At 48.2% G+C, this 23,255-nt stretch overlaps 1 protein-coding gene across 6 annotated transcripts in view; it reads right to left on the reverse strand.

Moving 5' to 3' along the window:
- The window catches only part of ASAP2 (ArfGAP with SH3 domain, ankyrin repeat and PH domain 2), a 156,522-nt gene that overhangs the window by 26,637 nt on the left and 106,630 nt on the right, over positions 1–23,255 (reverse strand). For all 6 annotated transcript variants that reach the window (XR_003795003.1, XM_029232706.1, XM_029232703.1 and 3 more), the window contains exons 10-15: positions 18,164–18,267; positions 17,997–18,066; positions 13,311–13,398; positions 8,045–8,093; positions 7,801–7,967; positions 5,352–5,485 (exon numbers count right to left, since the gene is read on the reverse strand). Coding sequence is in view for 5 of the 6 variants with exons in the window: in XM_029232706.1 (XP_029088539.1) it covers positions 5,352–5,485; positions 7,801–7,967; positions 8,045–8,093; positions 13,311–13,398; positions 17,997–18,066; positions 18,164–18,267 (612 nt within the window). In the remaining variant the exon portion in view is untranslated. The remainder of the gene's footprint in view (positions 1–5,351; positions 5,486–7,800; positions 7,968–8,044; positions 8,094–13,310; positions 13,399–17,996; positions 18,067–18,163; positions 18,268–23,255) is intronic.

A 23,255-nucleotide genomic window follows, 5' to 3' on the forward strand; every position in this document is an offset into this window, starting at 1 on the left:
GCACAAGGCGCCCTGTGCACGGGGACCTGGAGTCACACATGCCTGGAAACCTGCAGCACCAACCCTTGAGGGGCCCACTGAGCCAGAAAGAGGCCATAGGTTTTCTCTAGAAACTGTTTCCAGAGTTTGGGGTGAGGGTGGGGAACCTCCTGCACCCTGTTGTCATGTTTCCACGTGGAGGGTCACCAGTTCCTGTGACATTCTGTCTTCCTCTGTTTTTACACACCCGGAGGAAAGAAGCGGACAGTGAGAGAGACGACTTCCCTGCCCGAGGGGCTCAGAAGAACGGGCACCCACAGGAGGCAGCATCTGGTGGGTGTGCCGCTCTGCCCGTGCCTGGGGCTCGGCTGCCACCACACGTGTGAACCAGATCGCCGATTCCGCTGTTTTCAACCATAAATCAGACCTTTGCTCTCTCAAGCTGTTCGAAACGCATGTAGGGAAATGGGGCATTAGCTATTGGGCCCCCTCAGGTCCCAGGAGGCTGGAAGGCTTGGAGCACATGGCACATCTTTAGTATACAGGTGGATAAAAAGGCCCGGGGCAGTAAAGGAACCTGACCCTGGTAGGCGAGCTAAGAGACAGCAGTGAGCCCTAGACTGCTGCCTCCAAAGACCGGAGCACGAAAAAATACCCTGTGGTGCGCAAAAAGCTGTGTGTCGTGCCTCACCTGCGCCTCTAGAAATTCTGCTTTTGGTCTATTTGACAAAGTATATAATATGCTCCTTAGTAAGCAGTACAAGTATAAACTATACAACACACACATGTATATGTTTGGGGGCTCAATTTTTTCTGGTAGGGTTTGTCGTTAAAAAAAGTTCAGAGTTGTGATTTAAGAACAAAGAATAGAACACAGCCTCCGGCCTCCCTTTTAAAATGGGGTTCTTGTTTAGGTTAGATAAGACAAAGGACCTGGGACAATGCCTGAAGCATAACAGTCACTCAATAAACGGTACCTGGTTCTACACTGCCTGCTGCCCTTTGCAGCCCGAGTGGCTTCATTTCGGTCCCCGGTGAAACCGCAGTGCAATCTGTGAGGAAGCTCTTGGTTTCTGAGGGCTTTCCTCCCCACTCCCTCTCTCGGATCCAGCTGTCGGCTGGTCTGCTTTATATTTAACAGCTGGTTAACAACTTCATGAGGAGGCAGGAGAAAGTCATAAAATAGGCCCGAGTCAGTAATACGTGCTCCTGGGGGTTTCTGACCCTATTCTTTGACGGAAGAAGGTTTTTAAGTTACTGACTCAAATTCAATTCCATAATACTGAAATTTCCTTTACTAATTTCACTTACGATGTGAGACCGATCATATGATACTAGGACCCTCGTACCGACAATACTGCTTTATGCAGCACCTGAAAATCGGAACTGAAATCGTAATCTTCTATGTTAAGGGGGAACTTTATCTTTTTAAAATTTATGCTTATCAGGAGGTTTTCTGAAAGCAGATTGGCTTTAAAATCTAAGGATCTTAGGCTGGTGCATGCTAGAGTAGTTAAAATGGCACAGCTTCCCTGAACTCTAATCAAATTAATACTTCAATTACCCCAGTTTCTTTCCACCGAGTAAAAAAGTGATTCTAGAAGCAGGAGGCAAAGGGAAGGAAAGATGACTGCTGACCAGCCACCTTCACGGATGCTGCTGAAACCCACTCGGTTGACATGGGAATCAAGCATGCTTTGAAACAAAAACAAATTAAGAAGGAAACGGTGAAACCGCCACAACATACCATCAGGGGAAACTGTTTACAAACCCCAGGCCAGAAAATACTTTATGGAATTAAGCAAAAGACTTCTGTCATGAGGACCACGGTGAGGCCGTATGGGGGGACAGGAGCTGCACTTTACAGGGTGGGTGAGCATCTGTCTACTTAGAACACAGTGCCAGCCAGGAAATGAAAATCCCTGCTCGTGTATCTGCTGTCTCCATCAGGCCGTGCAAAAACCCCTCTCCTGTCACAGCACATCCACGTGTGTGGCTCTGTGACTCTGCTCTGGAAAGCAGCCCTATCCGGGCTGCAGCCTCGGACACGACGGCAAGTTATCTTCCAGTTCCCCCTCTTATCTCTGTAATAGGGTACAAGGGGTCTAATTAACATGTGCTGCCCAAGAAAACGTATTCCGATGAACACACCAGCCCAAGACCCTGACACCACTGCTCTGTGAACCTGAAAGGTTCACAAACAGAGCACTCAACCCGGGTGGGGTCTCCCTGCGGATTCACACATTAGGACACACAGATGATTTTTCTGGAAGGATTTTGTTCAAATCATCTTGGAGGAGAAGGTAACAACGATAATAATAATAGCTAATACTTCATAGTTCTCACTACGTGCTGGATGTAATTCTGAACACACACACACACACACACACACACACACACACACACACACACAGTGTGTGTGTCAAGCCTTCAGGAGATCTTTTGTTCAGGCATCTAAGCAAAATAAAAGAACCAGGTGTCCTAAAAAGGCTCGACATTCTCATGCTTTACAAATGGTACTAACGACACCTGACACACACCCTCCACCTATTGCTTAACAAACGGCTGAGGAATAAGGGTCTGGAGGTGGTGTCATGCCCGCAGTACCAGGGTTGGGGTGAGAGGGGGAGACGTCTGCCTCCTGTGAGTGGCCAGACAGGCGAGTTCAGGGGCAAAGAGAGGGTGGGACTAAATCCCACGTGATTCAGGCCTCTGCCCTTTGTTTTTCTGATAACCACTCAGGAAAAGAGGCTTAGATAAGGGAGAGTTTAAAGCTATGGCAGAGATCAGACATCAGAAACAAGCAGATCTTAGTTAAGCAGCCTCTTCCTGATTTCTCCATAATGGCTGAGAGTTGGTCAAACTTTGAACGCCTAGGAGAATATACAGACAGATACAGACGGAGGCTCCAGGAGAAGACACAAAGCTCTGAGCCTGGGATCAGAAGCCAGCTCATCTTTTCATCGAAATGGAGACATTCTCCTTCCAACCGTCTCTGGCGTTTCTCTCTGCAGTAGGCAGCAGTCTCAGGCAGATCGTCAGTTAAGTTTCTGAGACACGTGTAAGCAGGTATAACAGGTGTGTCAGGATCAGGCTCCTACCAGCTTGCACAAGCCAGCTGTTAGACAGCCGTTATTAAAAATTACATGATATAAACTCATGATCAAAGAAACTATACTAGGGAAGTCCCTGGCGGTCCAGTGGTTAGGACTCCCCGCTGCCACTGCCGGGGTCCAGGGGTCAATCCCTGATCGGGGAACTGAGATCCCATAAGCTGCGTGGTGCAGGCTCAGAAAAGACAAACAAAAAGACTATACTAAAAACAAAGTAATACTCAAAACTCATCACTTCCTAACTATTTTACTATGCTGTTTTTGAGGCTGTATTTGCGCGGCAAGCTTACTACATAATGTGTGCGGTCTTTCCCACCGCACATTCAGTTATCCACACTGCGGCCTGCAAATGGCCACGGTGGGAGCATTTACATCACGTGACTGGGACTACAAAGCCGGGCTTTTTTCCCTCCCAGAGAGCTGGCGGTTAGACATTTGTCAGGCATGAGGATGGGGAATGAGGAGGGATGGTAGTGATGTTTAAATGCTCTCCACAGGGAGAGTCCCCAAGGGCTGAGAGTATGAGCTCTGGAATCAGATTAAAGAGGCCTCCACCCCAGATCTGGTGCTTTGATAACTACATAACCCTGGGCTTGTTAAAACATTCTAAGCCTCAGTTCCTCTTCTGTAAAATGGGGATAACACACCAGGGCCACAGGGCTGGAGTGAAGAGCAAAATGACCTAAGACAAAGCGCTGTGCAAAGTGCCTGAGAAGCGCCTCGCACAGAATCAACAAGTATTACTTCAGCATAAACCACTTAACACTTCCAATTGTTTTTAAAAAAACCACCAGGGCAGTACAGCCACTGCAGTAGTTTACCAGTGCTCACTGAGAAGTAATTTATGTGTCTCTGAATATATACCGTGAGAATTTCAAATCTATGCCATCGCCCATTACCCAGGATACCGCCTGCACACACACAGCTCTATGATGGAGGCTGTATGCGTTATGACATTAAAAATAACTGTAGTGTGTAACCAAGAATACACTGCTTGGGTCCCGCCAAGGCTAGCTTAGCTGTAAACCTGAAGTCGTCAGTGATGCTACTAAAACTGGGCTACCAGAATCCACTCCAGTTTCTCCCAGCTTTGTCTCTCAAGACCGTAAACGAACTCCTTGGAAGGACAGGAAGGATTCGACAAGACAGTTCTAAATGCATTACAAGTTCAGACACGTTGGATCCAGGATAGTCATCGGTACGACTTACGGCCCTGAGAGATCTACTGACCACGGTAACTGATTTTCTGCCGAGGCTACTGCTCTTGACATTAAAATCCATGGCAATCGATATCTGCTTAATAGTCACTGTCCAATGCTCAGCCACCTCAAGGAACAATTTCAAATACTACCTTCTAATCGGCAGTCATAGACTTTGAAAACAGTCCGAAGAGCTCATGTTTTAGGCGCCCCGAAGCACCGCCCATGTGTGATATGCTTGTTCCTCAGTGGGGCCGGTCTCAACGCTCTGAAAGTCACTTTACAGGAAATGCTTCAAACCCCTAATACATTGCATGGCTTATGTGTTATCACCCAACCAACAATGAAACGCTTTTTTCTTTAGAAACAAAGGCAGTAGAAGCAAATACCAGTACCTCTCCCAAAAGGCAGCAATAAGAGACAGAGGACAAGTCCACCGGAAGCTTGAGCCAGGTAGTGACCGCACCGCAGACTCGGCAGACGACTCAGGAAGAATGAGTCCTTTACTGTCTCTGGGCTCTGGGTTCTGCACCTGCTTAATGACTGGGGTGAACTGGACTCTGCCACCATCCTATTGCAGAATCTCACACCAGTCTCAACGCTCCTCCTTTATAAGTTCAATTCATTTTATTCATTTAAGGATAAACCTTTGTGGGACTTCCCTGGTGGGCCAGTGGGTGAAACTCCGTGCTCCCAATGCAGGGGGCCCGGGTCCGATCCCTAGTCAGGGAACTAGATCCCGCATGCCTGCCGCAACTAAGAGTCCGCATGCCATAACTAAGAAGTCCGCATGCTGCAACTAAAGATCCCACATGCCACAACTAAGACCCAGCTCAGCCAAAAAAAAAAAGAATAAAGCTTTGCAACCCTCAACTATCATACTAGTAGCCGAGGAGGAGGAATTACCAATGAGTTTCTAACTGCCCAAATCCACTTGGCAACATCGACAGCTACCAGCCCAGCGGAATTTTAAGAAACGGAAATGGATTCAAGTGCCAAAATGAAAACCTCGCTTTCAGATCATTTGTTTTCACTCCAAAGTCGAGGATTCGAAACGCACCAGCAGCTCAGATGTTCCTAACACATCTAGCGTCAGGGACTGCATCCTGGAGTAGTGAACCCCCAGCTCCCGGTGGATCCCAGAACACTCAATGCAGGTCAGAATGCCCAGGTTGGTGGAGAGCCACGTAGGATCTGCCAAAGAGAATAGGGAAAATCGGAGCTTGTGAGGAGAGGGCAGGAGTCAGAACTTTTTTCTTGCAGTTACTGAACATGGAGTTTTGTTGCATCCTTAGCATTTTTTTTTTGGATCCTACATGTAGCTGGAACCCTCGTTCATCATCAATCACCACCAATTTACGCACAATACACACATGCGCACGTATCTGTTCTCCCTCCTCTTCCTAGGGCTCCACCTCCCCGTCCTTCCATTCATTTGTTAAGCACTCCCAAGGGGCAGGGCTGTCTGTACAAGAATAGGACACAGCGCCCTCTAGTGGCCGAGGGTCCCTGGATACAGACCACCCCCATCACCAACCTGATGGTACCAGCAAAGGGGACAAAGTCTGGCACCACACGGGGGACTGTCTTAACACATGTCTGTATGTCAAACATGCTGATAACCAGCAGAGAACACCCACTATGTGCTGAGGCCATGCTCTGCTCAGCATAGGGTTGAAGCAATTATAGTAGCAATAATAGCTCAAGGTGTGAGAGCTTCAGAAATTACAGACGCTTTCCCTCAATTTCTGATTTAACACATACAAGAGCGCCTGGAGGCACACAGGGCAGGTGTCTTCACCATCTTGCTCAGAGAGCTGAAGGGCCTTCCTTGCGTGAGGCTGCAGAGCCAGACCGCAGCCCTGCATTCATCTGGGCTCAAACCCACACCCGCACCGCATGTTTACTTGCTCAGCGACGCCTCCTAGCCGAGCGCCAGAGTAGGCACTCAAGAAATGCGTGACGGATGAACGCTGAATTTACTGAAAACACGGAATTCAAAATGAAACATTCTTGAGGACATGATCACAGCCCAGAAGTACAATTCTCTTTAGAATTGCTTGTTGCCCTCAGAAACTCATAGGAGGCAAGTACTGCAACCTGGGTCACTAGTTGATTGCAAAGTTATTTTTAAAATGTTCTAATTATAAACATTTTATCTGAGTTCGGAAATACTCCCGGGTGTGAAAAACTGGTGTTTTCACTTCACTAGACCTATTCTACCGAATCGACTGTGTCATGCTTTTGGTGGGTATGAGTGTACATTTAGACTGCTTTATATCACTCAGACTGTCTTTTAGCATTTTAAAACAAAAACGTCATAGCTTTGATTCTTATAAGTGTTTTAGAAGTCCAAGTACTACACTGTCCTCATCTAGGAAAAAGCACAGTTCGCTCCCTTCACTCCCTGCAGCATCTCCTGCCAAAGGTATGTTTTTAACAGTCCGAGACCCCATGAGGTAATTCCTCAAATTACCCCCAGATACAGCCTCCAGGGTAACAGGAACCTACGGCACTTCTCAACTGTCCACTCTATTTTTGTTGCGCCTTTTTTTTTTTTTTTTTTGCGGTATGCGGGCCTCTCACTGTTGTGGCCTCTCCCATTGTGGAGCACAGGCTCCGGATGCGCAGGCTCAGCGGCCATGGCTCACGGGCCCAGCCGCTCCGCGGCATGTGGGATCTTCCCGGACTGGGGCACGAACCCGCGTCCCCTGCATCGGCAGGCGGACTCTCAACCACTGCGCCACCAGGGAAGCCCTGTTGCGCCTTTTTTAAAATGGAAGTTGTCACAGAACCAGGGGAACGAAAAGGCACACGGCCACCCTAAGCAGCCCACAGCTCCCCTAACACCGGCCCATCTGAGCTACAGGAATAAGACAGCTCATTAAACGCTTAAAATACTGGTTGTTAAAATCTACGATAGTTTATATCCATTGAAAATGAAACCCCAGTAGGCCTTATGAAAACACAGAAATAAACACCTCATTTCACGGAATGTGGCAGCTGGCCGGGGCTCAGAGACAATCTCCACTGGTCCCTTCATCTTCCAAAAAGGGAAACTGACACCTAACAAAGTAAGTGGCTCTTCCAGGGTCACAGACTAGACAGCGGCTTAAAGTCGCTGCAGAAGTTCTACAAAGCGGTACAAAGGGAGGACGGATTGAGTGCCGGAAAAAGCCGCAGTTTGGAGCCAATACAATGACCGGATGACCCTGGTTCCACCCTCGCTGTGTGCTTCTGTTTTCATTTCTCAAAAAGCATTTAAACCGTTTCAGCTCTATGGGGCTCTCTCCCCGCAGGCCTGCTCTGAGGGCCCGGAGGCAGGCATCTTCCCACCCTTTCCCCCACTTAGTCTGTGCACAGTTCAGTAAGCATCTGTGTGACAGCGTGAGCTCAGGCTGGGCTGCGCTGAACTTGGTGTTTGAAATGAAAGGGAAAATCAGTGACTGGCTTCTGTGAATCGGAACAGGATTTAAACGTCCTAGAACTGGAGGGGGTGGCTGGGTCACCTGGCGCCCCGCAGTCGCAACACACGTCATTGCCTGTCATCCTCTGGACCTCGGAGATGATCTCCTTTGTCAGTTCTTGGACTATGTTATTTTCTCCCGTATTGTCATCTCCCTTAAATGCATTGTTCAGAGCTTCTTCTTTGCTGTTTTGCAGCACAGACATCCATCTAGAAAAATAACAGTGACGCTGTGTTAAATCCCAAGGACAACTGCCCTTCCAAGGTCCCACCCCCAAACAACTTACATTTGACATTCCTGTTCGTCCTCTGCTTGAAAGTGGTATGTCCTGTCATCTGCACGGCAAGAGGGGTTTCATCAGTTGTGAGCCCGGACAGTAATCCATACACAATTCCAAAAGAAAGTGGTTTGTAATTAACCTCAGGAAGAGTCTAAACTCTGCCACGAAGTCAATGATTTGTATACAACCAAGCACTCCCTCCTGCCCTTTACAAGCCCTCGCCTGGGAACTGTGGCTTTCTGATGCAAATTATCGAGCCAGCTCCTTTCCTCCATTCAAGTCGAAAGAGAAGCAACTTCCAAAAACTGAAACTCTTCAATGAAAACCATCACTATCCTTTCAAAAGCTTTTTTGTTTTGTTTTGTTTTTTTTAACTTGCTACAGAGTTGGCCCCCAATTGTTATGGCCCTTTGAATAGTAAAAGCCTTATCTAAAGCGAGTATCTTACAAGCTTTCTGGCCTTCTTAGCCCAAAGTGTATAGCCTCAGTCCAATTGTGGGAAAGCATCAGAGAAACCCAAACTGAGGGACATATGACCAAAAAGCTGATCAATAATTTTCAAAGTATCAACGTAATGAAAGACAAGGAAAGATACAGAACTGATATAGACTGTGTGTGACTAGGGTGAAGTAACAGCAGCAATGTGGAACCCTGGAGAGAATCCTGGAACAGAAGGAGGACACTAGTGGAAAAAATGGTAAAATCTGAATAAGATTCTTAGTTAACAGCATCACACCAACGTAAACTTCCTGGTTGTGGCAGTTGCAGACACGGCTGATATTATGTGCTAAACAGTAACTGGTACCCTGTACTATGCTGTCAGTATTAGGGGAGCTGGGTAAGGGATATACAGAAATTCTTTGCCTACAATCAGTCCAAAAACAAAGTAAGAAAGAAAATTAAATTAAAAAACAAAAAAGAAAAAAAAAGGGGGGGGGGGAGATCCAACTTCTGCAGATGGCAGAGCGGTGACACACCTGTGCCCCTCAAAGTGAGTGAACATTGTGGCTTTTACACTCCTGAAAGCACTTTAGTTCTTAGGATAATTCTTGGTGGGCTGACTGGGAGGAGGCTAAGGCCCAGAGAGGTTAAGAGGCAGGAACAAGCGCACCCAGTGGCCGAGGGGTCAGGTTTTGACCCCAGCTCTGATCCTCTTCCTATTTTCCTGACACGGAGGGGACACCCCGCACCCTCTATCCCCAGCCTGTTGTTGAGGAAAGGAACAGGGTTTAAGACAACTGTGCCAAGGGACTTCCCTGGTGGTCCAGTGGTTAAGAATCCGCCTTCCAATGCAGGGGACGCGGGTTCCATCCCCGGTCCAGGAACTAAGATCCCACATGCCACAGAGCAACTAAGCCCGAGCGCGCAGCAACTACGGAGCCCACGCCCTCTGGAGCCTGCGCGACAACTAGAGAAGCCCACATGCCACAACGAAAGATCCCGCATACCACAACTAAGACCCGACACAGCCAAAAATAAAATAATTACTTAAAAAAGAAAGAGACTCGTGTCAAGTTCAGAAAAATAAACTTAATCCTGTGATCCAAATGCTAGTGGTCGGGTGCTAGGAAGAGAGGCCGCTTTCCCTGCCCCCACTCTACCTGGTGTGCAGAGCCTTACCTGCGGGAGGGCCGGAGGGGGCAGGTCCACATCCACTCTAAGTGGAACTCAGAGTCCTCGGGAAGCCATGACCATGGCAGGTTGCACCAGAGGACCGGGTCTGACACCAGGCCTAAAACCCTCCAAATTTTCCCTGAAGCCACTTCATGGTCAGACCAGGTACAGATGCCACAGGAAAGTCAAGGAGACGGGGGAGCAACCCATTTCTCTGGCCAATTCTGCATTTTAACACATGAATGGTGGAGAAGCAGGGGAAATTCTCAGTGAAAATTTCCAAATAAAAATTCCCTTGTATGGAACCCTCTTGCACTGTTGGTGGGAATGTAAACGGATACAGCCACTAGGGAGAACAGTATGGAGGGTTCCTTAAAAAACTAAAAATAGAATTACGATACGACCCAGCAATCCCACTACTGGGCATATACCCTGAGAAAACCATAATTCAAAAAGACACATGCACCCCGATGTTCACTGCAGCACTGTTTACAATAGCCAGGTCATAGAAGCAACCTACATGCCCGTCGACAGACGAATGGATAAAGAAGATGTGGTACATATATACAATGGAATATTACTCAGCCATAAAAAGGAACGAATTTGGGTCATGTGTAGAGACGTGTATGGATGCAGAAACTGTCATACAGAGTGAAGTAAGTCAGAGAGAGAAAAACAATATCGTATATTAACGCATATATGTGGAATCTAGAAAAATGTTACAGATGAACCAGTTTGCAAGGCAGAAACAGACACAGATGTAGAGAACAAACCTATGGACACCAAGGGGGGTGAGTGGCGGGGGCTGGTGGTGGTGGGATGAACTGGGAGACTGGGATTGACATGTAGACACTAATATGTATAAAATAGATAACTAATAAGAACCTGCTGTATAAAAAATAAATTAAAAAAAAAAAAGAATTCCCTTGTATGGACACTCTTTCACGATGCCTTTACACCAAGAACAGTTTCTAGCAGATTCAACTAGAGGGAGGAGAAAACAGGAGGTTTCCAGAGCCCTGCTGCGACGGTATCCTGGGAAGGGCTGCTTCCCGGCCCCAGGCTTGGGCTCCAGCTGGCCACGAACCCTCCATGTGGGCCTGGAGAGGCACCCTGTGGGTCCATCCCACTCAGGGGACTGACCTAGATCATGTGCACCTTCTCCTACACCTCCCACCCCACCTGGCATGACTTGAATTCGTAAACAGTGGGGTCAATCTGAGGGCAAGAGGACTGGACAGGCTCCAGAAGGGCTGGCCTTGCCACAGGGACGTCCTCCTTGAGAAGCCAGGCCCACTGATGGCTTGATCTGGGCGGGGAGTCCCTGTCTGGGGGAAAGATCGGTAAAGGAGGATCCTGCAGGGAAACAGCTGAAGCCAGCAGCCAGTCTGTTCCTCCCGGGCTCTCTGGGTGATTCCAAGCTGGCTTTGCAGGTTGAGGGACAGGAGGAAGGGGCAGCTCCTCAGGGCCTGGTAGACTCACACCTGAAACAGCATCCTCACTGCCCATCTACAGCTTGACTTTTATTTCTCCAGCCACCCAGATGTTTCACGAGCACAAAGGTGTCTCGGGGATACGTGTGTGTCCCAGCAGCCCTGTCAGCAGGTAGAGTCAGACCCAAAGCCAGGCCCCTACCTCTCAGGACGCTCGTCAGGTCACGGTTTCCTAGCTCTGCAGTGTCTCCCCTGATGGTTCCTGGGGGTGGGGTGGGGGGTCTGACCAGTTTCGACGTTTCTCTGTAACGACCCAAACCCACATAGCGCTGCAACAAAGCACTGCCACTACACACGCTCCCAGGGCAGCATCACCTCTTGAAAACTAGCTGAGGATGACAAGTGTGTAGGACCGGGATTCATTCTACCCACTGGAAGACAGTGGCAAGAAGAGATGAGAGCATTTTTCAAAGACGACAGTGGACTCAGCGCCTAGGACCAGATTCGGTAAGCCCTTCCGGGTACCGGAGGCTGGAAGCTCTTGACCGAAGGTATTTATCACGTCAGGCAACAGAGCAAAGACACTGATGGAATCTTGCGAATGTCAGGTGGCCAGTGCGCGAGCACAGAACCAGATGCCCGGGGCCTGGCCAGCTGTTCAAATGTGTATGCTGGAAGGCTTCGGAGTCATCTACACGCCTGAAAGAAACGCTTCTGCACACGTGGTCTCTGACGGGGGCCCCACAGGGGTGCTAGAGCGACCGGGGCAAGCGAGGGTGTGCGGGCCCACCTCCCCAGGCGCAGAACTCATACTCCGTGACTAACCGCCGATCAGCTACTGGAGGGGAATGCGCCCCTTCTCATGAGTTAGTGCTTCAGAAGATGGAAAGGCCGCAGCCCTCCAAGTGTCCCCTAGACACTGGCTGACGTCACATACGACCCCCAAGCTGTCTCCCTTTAACTGTCACTTTTTATTGCCATCCAGGGGCACATTTTAAAGCATGGGCAATCCTCCACATTCCACACCGTCCTGAGGGAGTGAAGGATCGGAGAGCGAGGAAGGTAAATGCACCGGCGGGCCTGACGAAACTGAGCACGGCACACAGGCCTGGAAGCTGGAGAGAGTCGATTTTTATTTTGCAAATCCGTCTGGAAGCTGAAGATCAGAACCAACAGCACCCAAAGCACACGCCACACTGCTCAACATGCTGCCGCAGCTCGGGACCGGGCGCATGAGAACAGGAAACCGGCCCGGGCCGCTGCACCAGGCGCATGAGAATAGGCACCAGCCCGGGCCTCCGTCTCCTCCCCAAGCACAGAGGAGCTGGTGATCGTTTCCTCTAAGTTTGCTGTGAGCATGAACTTACATAGTAACTTCCTACCCTCAATAATACAACCCGGTACACATGTTAAAAAGCAGCCACCTCATGCTCGGGATACTGAGGCAAATAAGACAGCACTCATCTTCCCAAAAGGCACGGTCCGGAGTTTTCCTCTATAAATGTAGCTCTTGTGCCCAAATCCCCAGTGACTGCCTTTTGAAAGGGGAGCTGGCCCTTTCCTTCCCCCAAACTGTAACCCTGCCACCGAAAACTGCCAAGACCAAAAAGGCCATCACGTTTCTTTAAGACATCGCTCGCCCTTTCCCTCTTCCTTAGGCGATGCTGAGAGGCCACTCGCCACAATGGATGGTTCTGTGGTGGTTCTTCTGGGTCTGCCACAAAGACGAGCAGCACAGGAGCAGAAACACTAATTCTGGGGCGGGAAGACAAGTAGATTTCAACCTGAGAGTTTCAAGGGCTCTGCCGGGGGCCTCATCACATCAGTGTGCAGGAGTTCTAACAGTGCCCAAGTTAGGGGAGCTCTGATGACAGAACTGTCCTTTTTTATAGTGAAGTGAAGGGATTTTTAGGCTTGAGGGCTGATCTAGTATAATCTCCTTGTTTACGAATAGGAAACCCAAGGCTTGGGAAGCTGAGAGGACGTGCCCAAGTTTACAGATCCCGCGAGTGGAGCAAGGCCGTCCGCAGGTTCAAGCCCTGAACCGAGAGACCGGCAAGCAGACCATCACCAGCGGAAATAAAAAACACGCAGTCACCTGAAATAAAGGGCTTTCTCTTTGAAAACCAATTCTTTAAGTTAATGCACTGTCTGAAATGGGGTTGATGTCCTAGATGAGAGTAAAATAATTTCTCTGCAGCACAGCGTCTGAGAAACAAACTTACGTGAAATTAGGTCAAAACACTTCTTCTCCTCAGGGTTGGTTTTCACTTGGCAGGTTAATAGATTAAGCTTTGCAGGAGGCCGGTTAGCCTGTTGAAAGACAAAAAAACAGAGATGGGTGGAAAGGATTGGGAAACCACAATATCATTCCTCATTAAAATATAGCAAGAACAGGTTCTCACTGGCTTGCAAAGATAGCTATCAGAAGGCAGGTTTTCATGTGGAAGGCATGACAGAGGCACATCACAGGGTGTCCCTGGACCTCGGCTCCCAGGGGGCAGCTGCCCCTCCCTGAAAGGGACACGGGGGGGGAGCACACACCCACCCAGACAGGGATAACAAGTGATGCCAGCCCAGCTTTGAGGTCAAGGGCAGTGGGTTCCCCGAGATCAAAATGCTCCCCGTCTAAAGCTCAGAGACATTCCGTCCTGATCAGCTGGGCACGTGGGCACCCACATCAATTTCTGGTGATCTTAAAAGTGGTTTCCTGAGTATAAACACTCACTTTCAGGGAAAGTAACCTCACAGCACAAAAATGACAGAGAAATTATACATATATATATATATATATATATATATATATATATATATATATATGAAATGACAGATGACAGATTCATAATCCTTAATGCCAGCCATCTGTCACTTAAATTTCAACAAAACCCACCTTGTTCACATACGTGTTCCCCACCTTCTGCCCTCCACACACAATGGTAACAAGAGATTACAATAAGCTTTTGTCAGAGATGTGTCAAAAACGACTATTTTATTACCATTTCAGAAACTATCATAACTAGTCCAAAAAAGCAAAGGGCAGAAGATAAGATAATTTCAAAAAAAAAAAAAAAAAAAGAATTCTGAATGGCAAAACGCCTCTCAGAAATCTTGGAGAAATACTCAAGTATGAAAGGCTTATCTTACCCACTCACCAAGCTGCTAAAAGAAAGACCAAATAAAATGTCTTAAGAGTTCAATTGTTCTTGTCTACCCCTTCCCGTGGCCACCAGCCATGTCAAGAAATTGTAAGAGCTTGGATTTGGGATTAATCGAGATACACACTCACATGTGTCTACGTCTGGGCAGACCTGCATTTATAGACCCCTCTCCACTGAGCTCAGAGTCAGGGGCGAGGCAGCGTGGCCTCCATTAAAACAGGGCTGATCCTTGCAGTGTGAACAACTGGGTTTGATGACAGCAATTCGGGACAAGCAGAAGCTGGATAAACAGGGTTGGACTAGACTCTCCTCGTTCACGGCTGTGCTGACATCTCTTACGTGGAAATCACTGCGTGTTCTGCAGTCTGCCGATGCCTAACAGATGCCCTTGGGTCATCAGAAACCAGTATTCAAAGACCCCAAGCTCTGCCTGATCTTGCGAGCCTTGACAATTCCAAGTAGAAGTACCATCAATCCTATTTTTGATCTTTATTAATACAATTAACTGGCTCGTCCAGGAACCAATACACCAAACGATACGTTTCTACAGTAGGAGACCACAGCACAAATGCAACCAAGCACTCTACCAAGGTGTTCAGCCCATAAAAAGTATGTGCCTATTCCATTACCTCATATGGTCACACAACTATACAGGTGCATTTAGGTGATGTTCCTGGACTACTTCCAAATGCTGGTGTCCACTGAGTCTTCGAAGCAGGAGCAGTAAAGGGGGTGATGCACGTTGGTAAATACAGAAATCTTCCATGGACAAGAAGATGATTTCGAATAGTAATAGCTACCTTTACTCAGTTGCTGCTGCCGCTATTGTTATTATCCGATTATGTGCTTACCTGAGGCAGGCCCTGTCGTAAGCAATTTTAATGAATTAACTCATTTAATTTTCCCTGCTGCACTCTGAGGCAGGAGCTACTCCACATTTATAGATAAAGATACTGTCCGCGACAGGCTAAATAATTTTTTTTCTTTTCTTCTTTTTTTTTTTTTTTTGCGGTACGCGAGCGCCTCACTGGTGTGGCCTCTCCCGTTGCGGAGCACAGGCTCCGGACGCGCAGGCTCAGCGGCCATGGCTCACGGGCCCAGCCGCTCTGCTGCATGTGGGATCTTCCCGGACCGGGGCACGAACCCGCGTCCCCTGCATCGGCAGGCGGACTCGCAACCACTGTGCCACCAGGGAAGTCTTGTCAGGCTTTTAAAAGGAAGTTTCTAGTCTTCCTTCTGCATGACTGATGATCATTTAAAAATTTTTTTTAGATTTTGTAAGAAACAACAGACATTTCTTCCAGCTTAATACAGTCTCCAGCCTTTGGCGGTGTGGCAAAGCGACGAATTTGGCAAAGAGGATATCTAATTAGAGTCATTTTGTCCCAAGGATAACTTCTTTCCAGGGCCAGAAAACACAATCAGCCTTGTCTAACGGGGAACACCGACTTGGGCTTTCTACTGAATTCATCCCCGATGCTATCACTGTCCCTCTGCTAAAATACAGAATACAAGAATCTCATGTCCTAACCTGTCCCTTTTTTCCTGACGGTAAGTTAACAAACATACTCAGGGAGATGCTGGCTGAACAGGTAAGCCACGAAAGGAGCCAAACCCAAACCAAACCAAACCCAACAGGCATGTCTCCACTGTCTTTCTTGGTGGAGGTTAATTCACATCACAGCAGCACTGAGGTGTCGGGACCTGGCCCCCCAGAGCACGCAGGGTGCCCCGCAGCAGAGACGGCTGCCACAGGGACCCACTCCTTTCCCAGGAGAGGCAGCGGGACGGAGCCTCCACCTGCCACTCCTCTGGGCTGGAAGCGGCATCCAGAGAGCGAGACTCCCTAGAGAAGGGTCCCCGCAAGGGCGAGGCACTAACACAACATGCGAGTGGCGTGACAAGCTGAGCTCTCCGCATGCTGGTAAAGCTACTTATAACCGTACTCTCTGCCAAAAACTGCGGCAGCCCGTCAACATTGAAAGAAAACTAAGCCTCCACGTCTCTTCAGAGGAAGCTCAAGCAACAGAAATGAAGAGACCCAAAGTTTATGCTGTCGGCAAAGGATCACCAGACCTGCTGTCATTTCTGTGGCCGGGGGGAGAACCACTCTTTGGCTTAAGCCGAGGCCCTGGGTCTAGTGGACACGCCAATGAAGCAAATATCCCAACTGGCTTTACAGCTGTAAACAAATATGAAGCGAGACCCAGTCTTGTTTTATGAGATTTTCTGCACTGAGGCAGTAAACCTGACCCAAAACAGAGTAGAATACAATTCGAAAGCAAATCACAGAATCGCAGGTGTTAGAGCAGGAAGGGAACCTGGCCTTCATGCAGTCTAACGTTCTCCATTTTAAACAGGAGTGGTGACTAAATCAATTTGCCTTCCTTAGTCTACAGCACTTACACCCAGTCTCTCTCTCTCTCTCTCTCTCTCTCTCTCTCTCTCTCTCTCACAAACACACACACACACACGTCCATACAGGAAAAATATTACATCAGGATCCAAACTGCACGGCCCCATGAGGGACGTGGTGAGTGTAAAGAAGGCCAGTGAAGGCTGGATTCTGGAAAAGAGAAACGACCTTTATTTGCCCAGGCAGGAGCCACGTTCAATCCCCCAGGCCAGAGGTCCCCAGAGGGCCCTCCAGACACTTGGTATCTGCTAGTTCTGTGGTCTCTCTCCCTTCTCATACAGAGTGGGTGAAAAGGAAGGGACCCCACTCCCACCCCGTGGAACACAGTCCACACTGCAGTGCCACCCTTCAGGTGGGGTTTTATTCTGTCTCCTCACTCCTAAATACTGACAAGGGCAGGGTTTCTCTGGAACCACACTGAGCCATGATCTCTGGCCAGGGCCCTGAAAAGGCTGTCTGCGCTCCTGCCCAGCTCTGCCTCTCATGGGGGAGCTGGTGGGGACAGAGGAAGAAAGACGAAGGCTGAGGCTCATCTCCACTATGGGACTGAGGTCAGGGCCAGGCCTCCTGCCTCGGGTGCAGGAACCTAGGCCACCACCAGCGTCCTCGTTCTCAGCAAGACAGCAACCAACTCTGCCTTCAGACGTTTAAAAAATATCTACCGGCCTCCACGGCTTTCACCAGATCCTGTCACACCAGGTAAGGTGATCATACGCGTAAAGCCCACGGTGGAAAAGGGCTGTGTTTGTAACTGTGGTTACACAGTTCCTCGTCTCCGAAAGCCAGATTAAGAAAATCGTTTTATTCCAACTGGCATTCCAACTGGCTCAGCATATGTTGGCTCAGTTTCCTGCACGGGCAATTATACACAGGGTCGTAGAAAAAGAACCCGATGAAGGCTGGGTGCAGTACGTCTACAATAAAATTACTGAAATTGCTCTTCTCTTGGATTTCTGATTCCCAGACTCCTGACTACCTAAACTCTTTTTCCCTTGATGGAAAAGTAGAACTCTTTCCAAGTGTGATGTTCAATTTCCACAGACAAAGGAAGCTGGGGAGCGGTTTGCTGCTTGTTTCTGGGAGTCACAGGCCTCTGAATACAGACCACCTGGCTCCTCAGGTGTTCCTGACCCTGTGAGGCAGTAAGGGCCCCTGCTAGGGGAGCGTCAACAAGGGCACCAAACCGAGGAGGCACCCAAACAGGCTCTTCTCAGCAGGGACCTTGTTTAAAATGCACGCCTAGTGCCACAGCACAGGGCTCGGTCCCCTTGCCAGGCCTCCAGCCCACATGCCCTCATCCCGCTACAGCGGAGCCTGTGATGACAGAGGATACTTACGGTGCCATGGGATATGGTCAGAAAACCATTTTTCACTGAACATTTCCTTTTCTGCCACACTTTTCGGATCCTTACAGATAAATGGGGAAAAAATAAAAGAGTTCAGAAATTTTGGACACAGGAGGTTACAAACACACACTGAAACCCTAGCAACGCCGTCTACGTACCCATCGCTTTTCTTGTAGAGGTTGCCATTCCGCTCGGTGCCGTGCTCTTTGTTTCCCTGAGGCTGGTGTAAACTATAGGCTGTGCTCTGGCGAAGCTGTGAATCCTGAAAACAGTTAAGATGTTAGTGGTTTTTAATCCTGTCCAGGTTCCAATTTCTAAAAAGCAGTACACAGAGACACTTACACCCTTAAAAATTTTTTTTTCTTTTTAAATTAGAGAATTTCCCCTCTTAAACACACCAAAAAAGGGACATGAAATTCATATCCTGGAACTCATAAATGCCACCTACCAGGCTGGAGAAGGAAATGACAAACGCCAGTATCCCCACACTGGCTGAAAGAATGAGCCATTTGGAAATTACGAGATTTTACTTATTTACTAGCCTTAAGTCCCTGACAGTGGCAAGAAGCTCCTGGTGTGGCAAAAGCAGCCCTTGAGAAGGAAAGCAGGAATGCTACATGTTGGAAGAGGCGGGGCTTTCAAGCAAAAGAACACAAAAACAATGTTCTGCCTCTTACTTTGGGCGAGTTACTTAAGCTCCCTGTCTCAGTTTCCTCCTGGGAAAACAGGAAAACAATTTCTAGTAAGGACAGTAAATATAGGAAGGCTTGAGTGAGACCACGTGTGTGAATACCTGCTATGTAACACATATGAACAACATCTGCTTCCTGACCCCATCAATCCCAGCAGAGGAGCCATGGCCTTACACCCAACTGCTCCAGCCTGAGGGCAGACTGTCCACCTGGTCAGCTGAGAATATGGCCAAGTCCACCACCGCTGGGAAACTCCAGCCTTCAGCTTCTTGAGGGCAAAGACCATTAATGAATCCCCTGGGCCTAAGTCCAGTGTCTGGGGTCCAACATGCGCTCGACTGGTGTTTCACAGATGATACCAGAAGCGCTAACCCTGGAAATTCTGGCAAAGGAAACAAGGGGAGCAAAACATGAACAAGGAGTTCACAGGCCAACCGGGCAGGACTAAGAGCTGCCTCCATCTGTTGTGAGAGCTCCCGACCCAGTTCACTTCATCACAGAAGAAACAGAAACGATGAAAATAAGGGACTTGCTCAAAAGGCAGGGCTCGCTGGAGCCAGAGCGGAGGGTGGAAGGGTACTCCGCCCCGCACCCTGAGGCCCCTTCCACTGCGCCTCGTGCCCTCACCAGAGGACGCCCAAGGATCCAGAGCTAGCCTCACTCCACTGTCGAGCAGCTGACCATCCCCTGGGACCCTAGGCGCTGCCCAAACCATGAAAGAACCAGTGCACGACAGTCAGCATGATCCGAACTGAGAATACACCAGCTCCAGAAGTGAAGAGTCAAACGGAGAAAACAATGGGAGCGTCTGGAAGAAGTGAGTTTTAAAGATGAAGGTGAGAACCGCCAGAGGATAAGGGGAGGGACACACGCGGAGGCCTGCAGAGGAAAGTGGTGGCTGTGGCCATCCTCCAGGGAGGGAAACGAGGACAAATACTGCAGCCAAGATAAGGGCGCCCATCAGCCAAAGGGACAGGCGGGCTGGAGTCAGAGCCTAGACTTCATCTGAAAGCCACAGCCAGCCACCCGAATTCTTGACCGTTTTTTAAAAAAATCTTGAAACGCAAATTTTTAATTTGGATGAAGTCCAGTTTATCTACTATTTCTTTTGTCGTCTGTACTTTAGATGTCACATCTGAGAAGTCATTGCCTAATCTAAGGTCATGAAGATTTACACCTATGTTTTCTTCTAAGTTTTTTTTTTTTAGATTTTTAATTAATTAATTAATTTTTGGCTGTGTAGGGTCTTCGTTTCTGTGCGAGGGCTTTCTCTAGTTGCGGTGAGCGGGGGCCACTCTTCATCGCGGAGTGCGGGCCTCTCACTGTCGCGGCCTCTCTTGCTGCGGAGCACAGGCTCCAGACGCGCAGGCTCGGTAGTTGTGGCTCACGGGCCCAGTTGCTCCGCAGCATGTGGGATCTTCCCAGACCAGGGCTCGAACCCGTGTCCCCTGCATTGGCAGGCAGATTCTCAACCACTGCATCACCAGGGAAGCCCTCTTCTAAGTTTTATAGTTTTAGCTCTTACATTTAGGTCTTTGACCCATCTTGAATTAATTTTTTATTATGGTGTGAGGTAGGGGTCTAAATGCATTCTTTTGCTTTGGCTATCCAACTGTCCCAGCATCATTTATTGAAAGGACAGTTCTTTCCTCATTGAATTGTCTTAACACCTTTGTTGAAAATCAACTGACCGTAAATGTAAGGGTTCAATTCTATTTCATTGATCTATATGCTCATCCTCACGCCAGTGCCACACTATCTTGATTATTATAGCTTTGTGGAAGGTTCTGAAATCAGAAAGAATGAGTCCTCCAACTTTGTTCTTCTTTTTCAAGATTGCTTTGGCTCTTCTGGGTCCCTTGCATTTCCGTATGAATTTTAAAATCAGCCTGTCCATTTCTGCAAATAGGCAGCTAGGATTTTATTTTGATGGGGATCACACTGAATCTGTACATCAGTTTGGGAAGTACTGCCAACCTAACAATATTAAGTTTTCCAATCAACATGAACATGGCCTGTCTAGCACTGACTTTTTAAACTCTGAAATATAAATGGGATAACTCAGCAAAAAAATTAAAAAACAAAAAACCTTCATCTGAGAAATCAATAACGTGCTCAACTATTCCATTACTGAACTGACAACAGACCCTGAACAAGCAGACCCCCTAACAGGAGAAATGTCCTCTTCCACAGGGAGTTCATGCCTCTAAACAACTAGGGCAAACAGCTCATTCATCGGATAAGGATGGTCCCAGTTTCTACATTCTCTCAAAGGGGCAGTATATACTAGCGCTAGACATTTAGAACAAACCCAGCTTTAAACATCACTGGAAATGTATGCAGCGGAGGGGAAATGGAGAAATACTGTTCACCTATCTGAATCTCTGTGAAAGACTAAAAATAAACCTGTCAAAAGACTAAATGGCACAACCAAGAAATATGTCTATTGATTTGGGGAGAAAAAAAAATCCTGCACAAAATAAGTGATGAAACCAGGTGACAACACTGCTAAAAGTGTTCATGCCAAGGATATTAATCAGAACTCTTCACAGGTCTCATGAACAGGATAAAGGACATTCTTCTTTTCAACAGAATCAGACCCTATGCCAGAGGTTAGGAATGAAATCACTGTTTTATTCTTTAGACAAGGCATTTCTTGAATCAATTTTAAAATGCAAGCAAATCTGAAACTATGAAATTTAAAATTTGTAAGGAATATAATCTGTGTAACATATAATTGAACCTGCTTTAGAACTAATTATTTCAGTACCTTCCGGGTGACTTCTACGTGACCCAACAAAAATAGCCTTTCTTCACCTGTTTATACAAGTGTTTCATAGAACACTCGATCGAGGGAAGGGGTGACAAATGAAGTCGGCCCTTTCCCGTACTGAGATTTCAACTGAATGGAATACAGTTCAAGGGAAAAGAGCCTCTCTTTCTGAGGAGAGCCATCGTCTAACAATACAGCAGGCAACTTGCCGGGGCATCCACGTTGCCCGGATTCTTGGAGACTCTCCCACGTATTCTGCGCTTCTCCAGGAGAGCCAAGGACACCCTAAGACTCGACTGAGTGAGCCTCCACGTGGAGGCTGTTATATGTCTGAAGCATATAAGTTAAGTAGGCATTTTATGGACCTTCAGAAAGCTCTCATAAAACTCTATCAGTATCCACAAATCCTCTGTTCTATGACATCCAGACAAGTTCTCAGATCCCAGGCACTGCCCATGATCTTAAGTTTTGTGTGGCCTTATGAAGTGTTAGCCACTGGGTCCTGCTGAAGCAGAAACCGCCCAGATGAGCGGCAGACTCAGTATCTGAAATCTTCAGGAACAGGGCGCGGGGCCGGGGAAGGGCGATACCGCATACTTTATATACACATATGTGCGCGCGCGCACACACACGTCTACTCATAACATCAGAAGTATCCCCGAGCTCCCTAAGACTCTAGAACATCACACACACTTTTTCAATTCACCTGTCCACCTCTCAGAAAGTCTGTGTTCGGTCAATTCTCGTGATGAACGGATTGCTGAGGAGTCACCTCACGAAGCTTAAAAGTTTCTCTGCCAAGGGGGGGATGTGATGTCCAATCGCTCCCCATTTTCCCAAGGCATGTCAGGTGTGTCCATGGACACGTGTGTGTGTGTGTGTGTGTGTGGACGCACCGGGAACTGGGGGCTCTGCTAAGCAAGCACTAAGCTGTGGTCAAAGAACAGTGTTCTAACATCTCTTACCACCTATTCCCCATTATTTCTGGGTAGCTTTTTTTTTTTTTTTTTTTTGGCCACACTGCATGGCTTGAGGGATCTAAGTTCCCCAACCGTGGGCCCCTGCAGTGAAAGTGCCAGGTCCTAACCACTGGACCACCAGGGAAGTCCCTCTGGGTAGCTTTTTTTTTAAAAGATTCTGACACAAGATATTAAAGTCACATAATATAGCTGACAGAGAACAGACCAGGGCTCAAACCCTGGCCCCAAAACTCCAGCAAATGCATTTCTCCTCTCAGACTCGAGTTGTAAATGCGGGCTAATACTACCTGCCCAGCCATGCTGTTGTAATAAGGACTGATTACTGGTCACGCTTATCACATGCCTGGAAAAACCTGAGAAGTGAAGCAAGCAGGAGACGCCATGACAACAGAGAGCAGGGGAGAGGACAGGGGGAGTGATGACGAAGGCTTGGGAACGGGGGAGTGGGGCAGTCGGGGGGACCTGACAGGCCGGGGTCGGGAGCAAGGGCATCAGCCTAGACTGGAGGGTGAGTCAGAGTGCGGAGGGGGCAAAGGTCGGGGCCAGAGTCACGAAGACAAGGTGCCAGATGACCAGCCAACAGAGAAGGGTCAAGTGGGCAGAAGGACCCCTCAGAGATACCACCACCGCCACCCACCACTGTGCAACTACCAAGGCCGGGGGAAGGAATCGGGTCTTTTCTGTTCACTCCTGTCTCGTCAGCATCAGGAGCCCAGTACTTGTGGAATGAATGAACGAACCAGTATCCGTTTATCAAGACAATGTGTCAGTGCTTTACAGAACTTGTCCTTTAGATCTCATAACA

This window comes from Monodon monoceros, unplaced genomic scaffold, assembly GCF_005190385.1.
Source record: "Monodon monoceros isolate NGI ecotype Baffin Bay Population unplaced genomic scaffold, NGI_Narwhal_1 Super_Scaffold_19, whole genome shotgun sequence".
NCBI lineage: Eukaryota > Metazoa > Chordata > Mammalia > Artiodactyla > Monodontidae > Monodon > Monodon monoceros.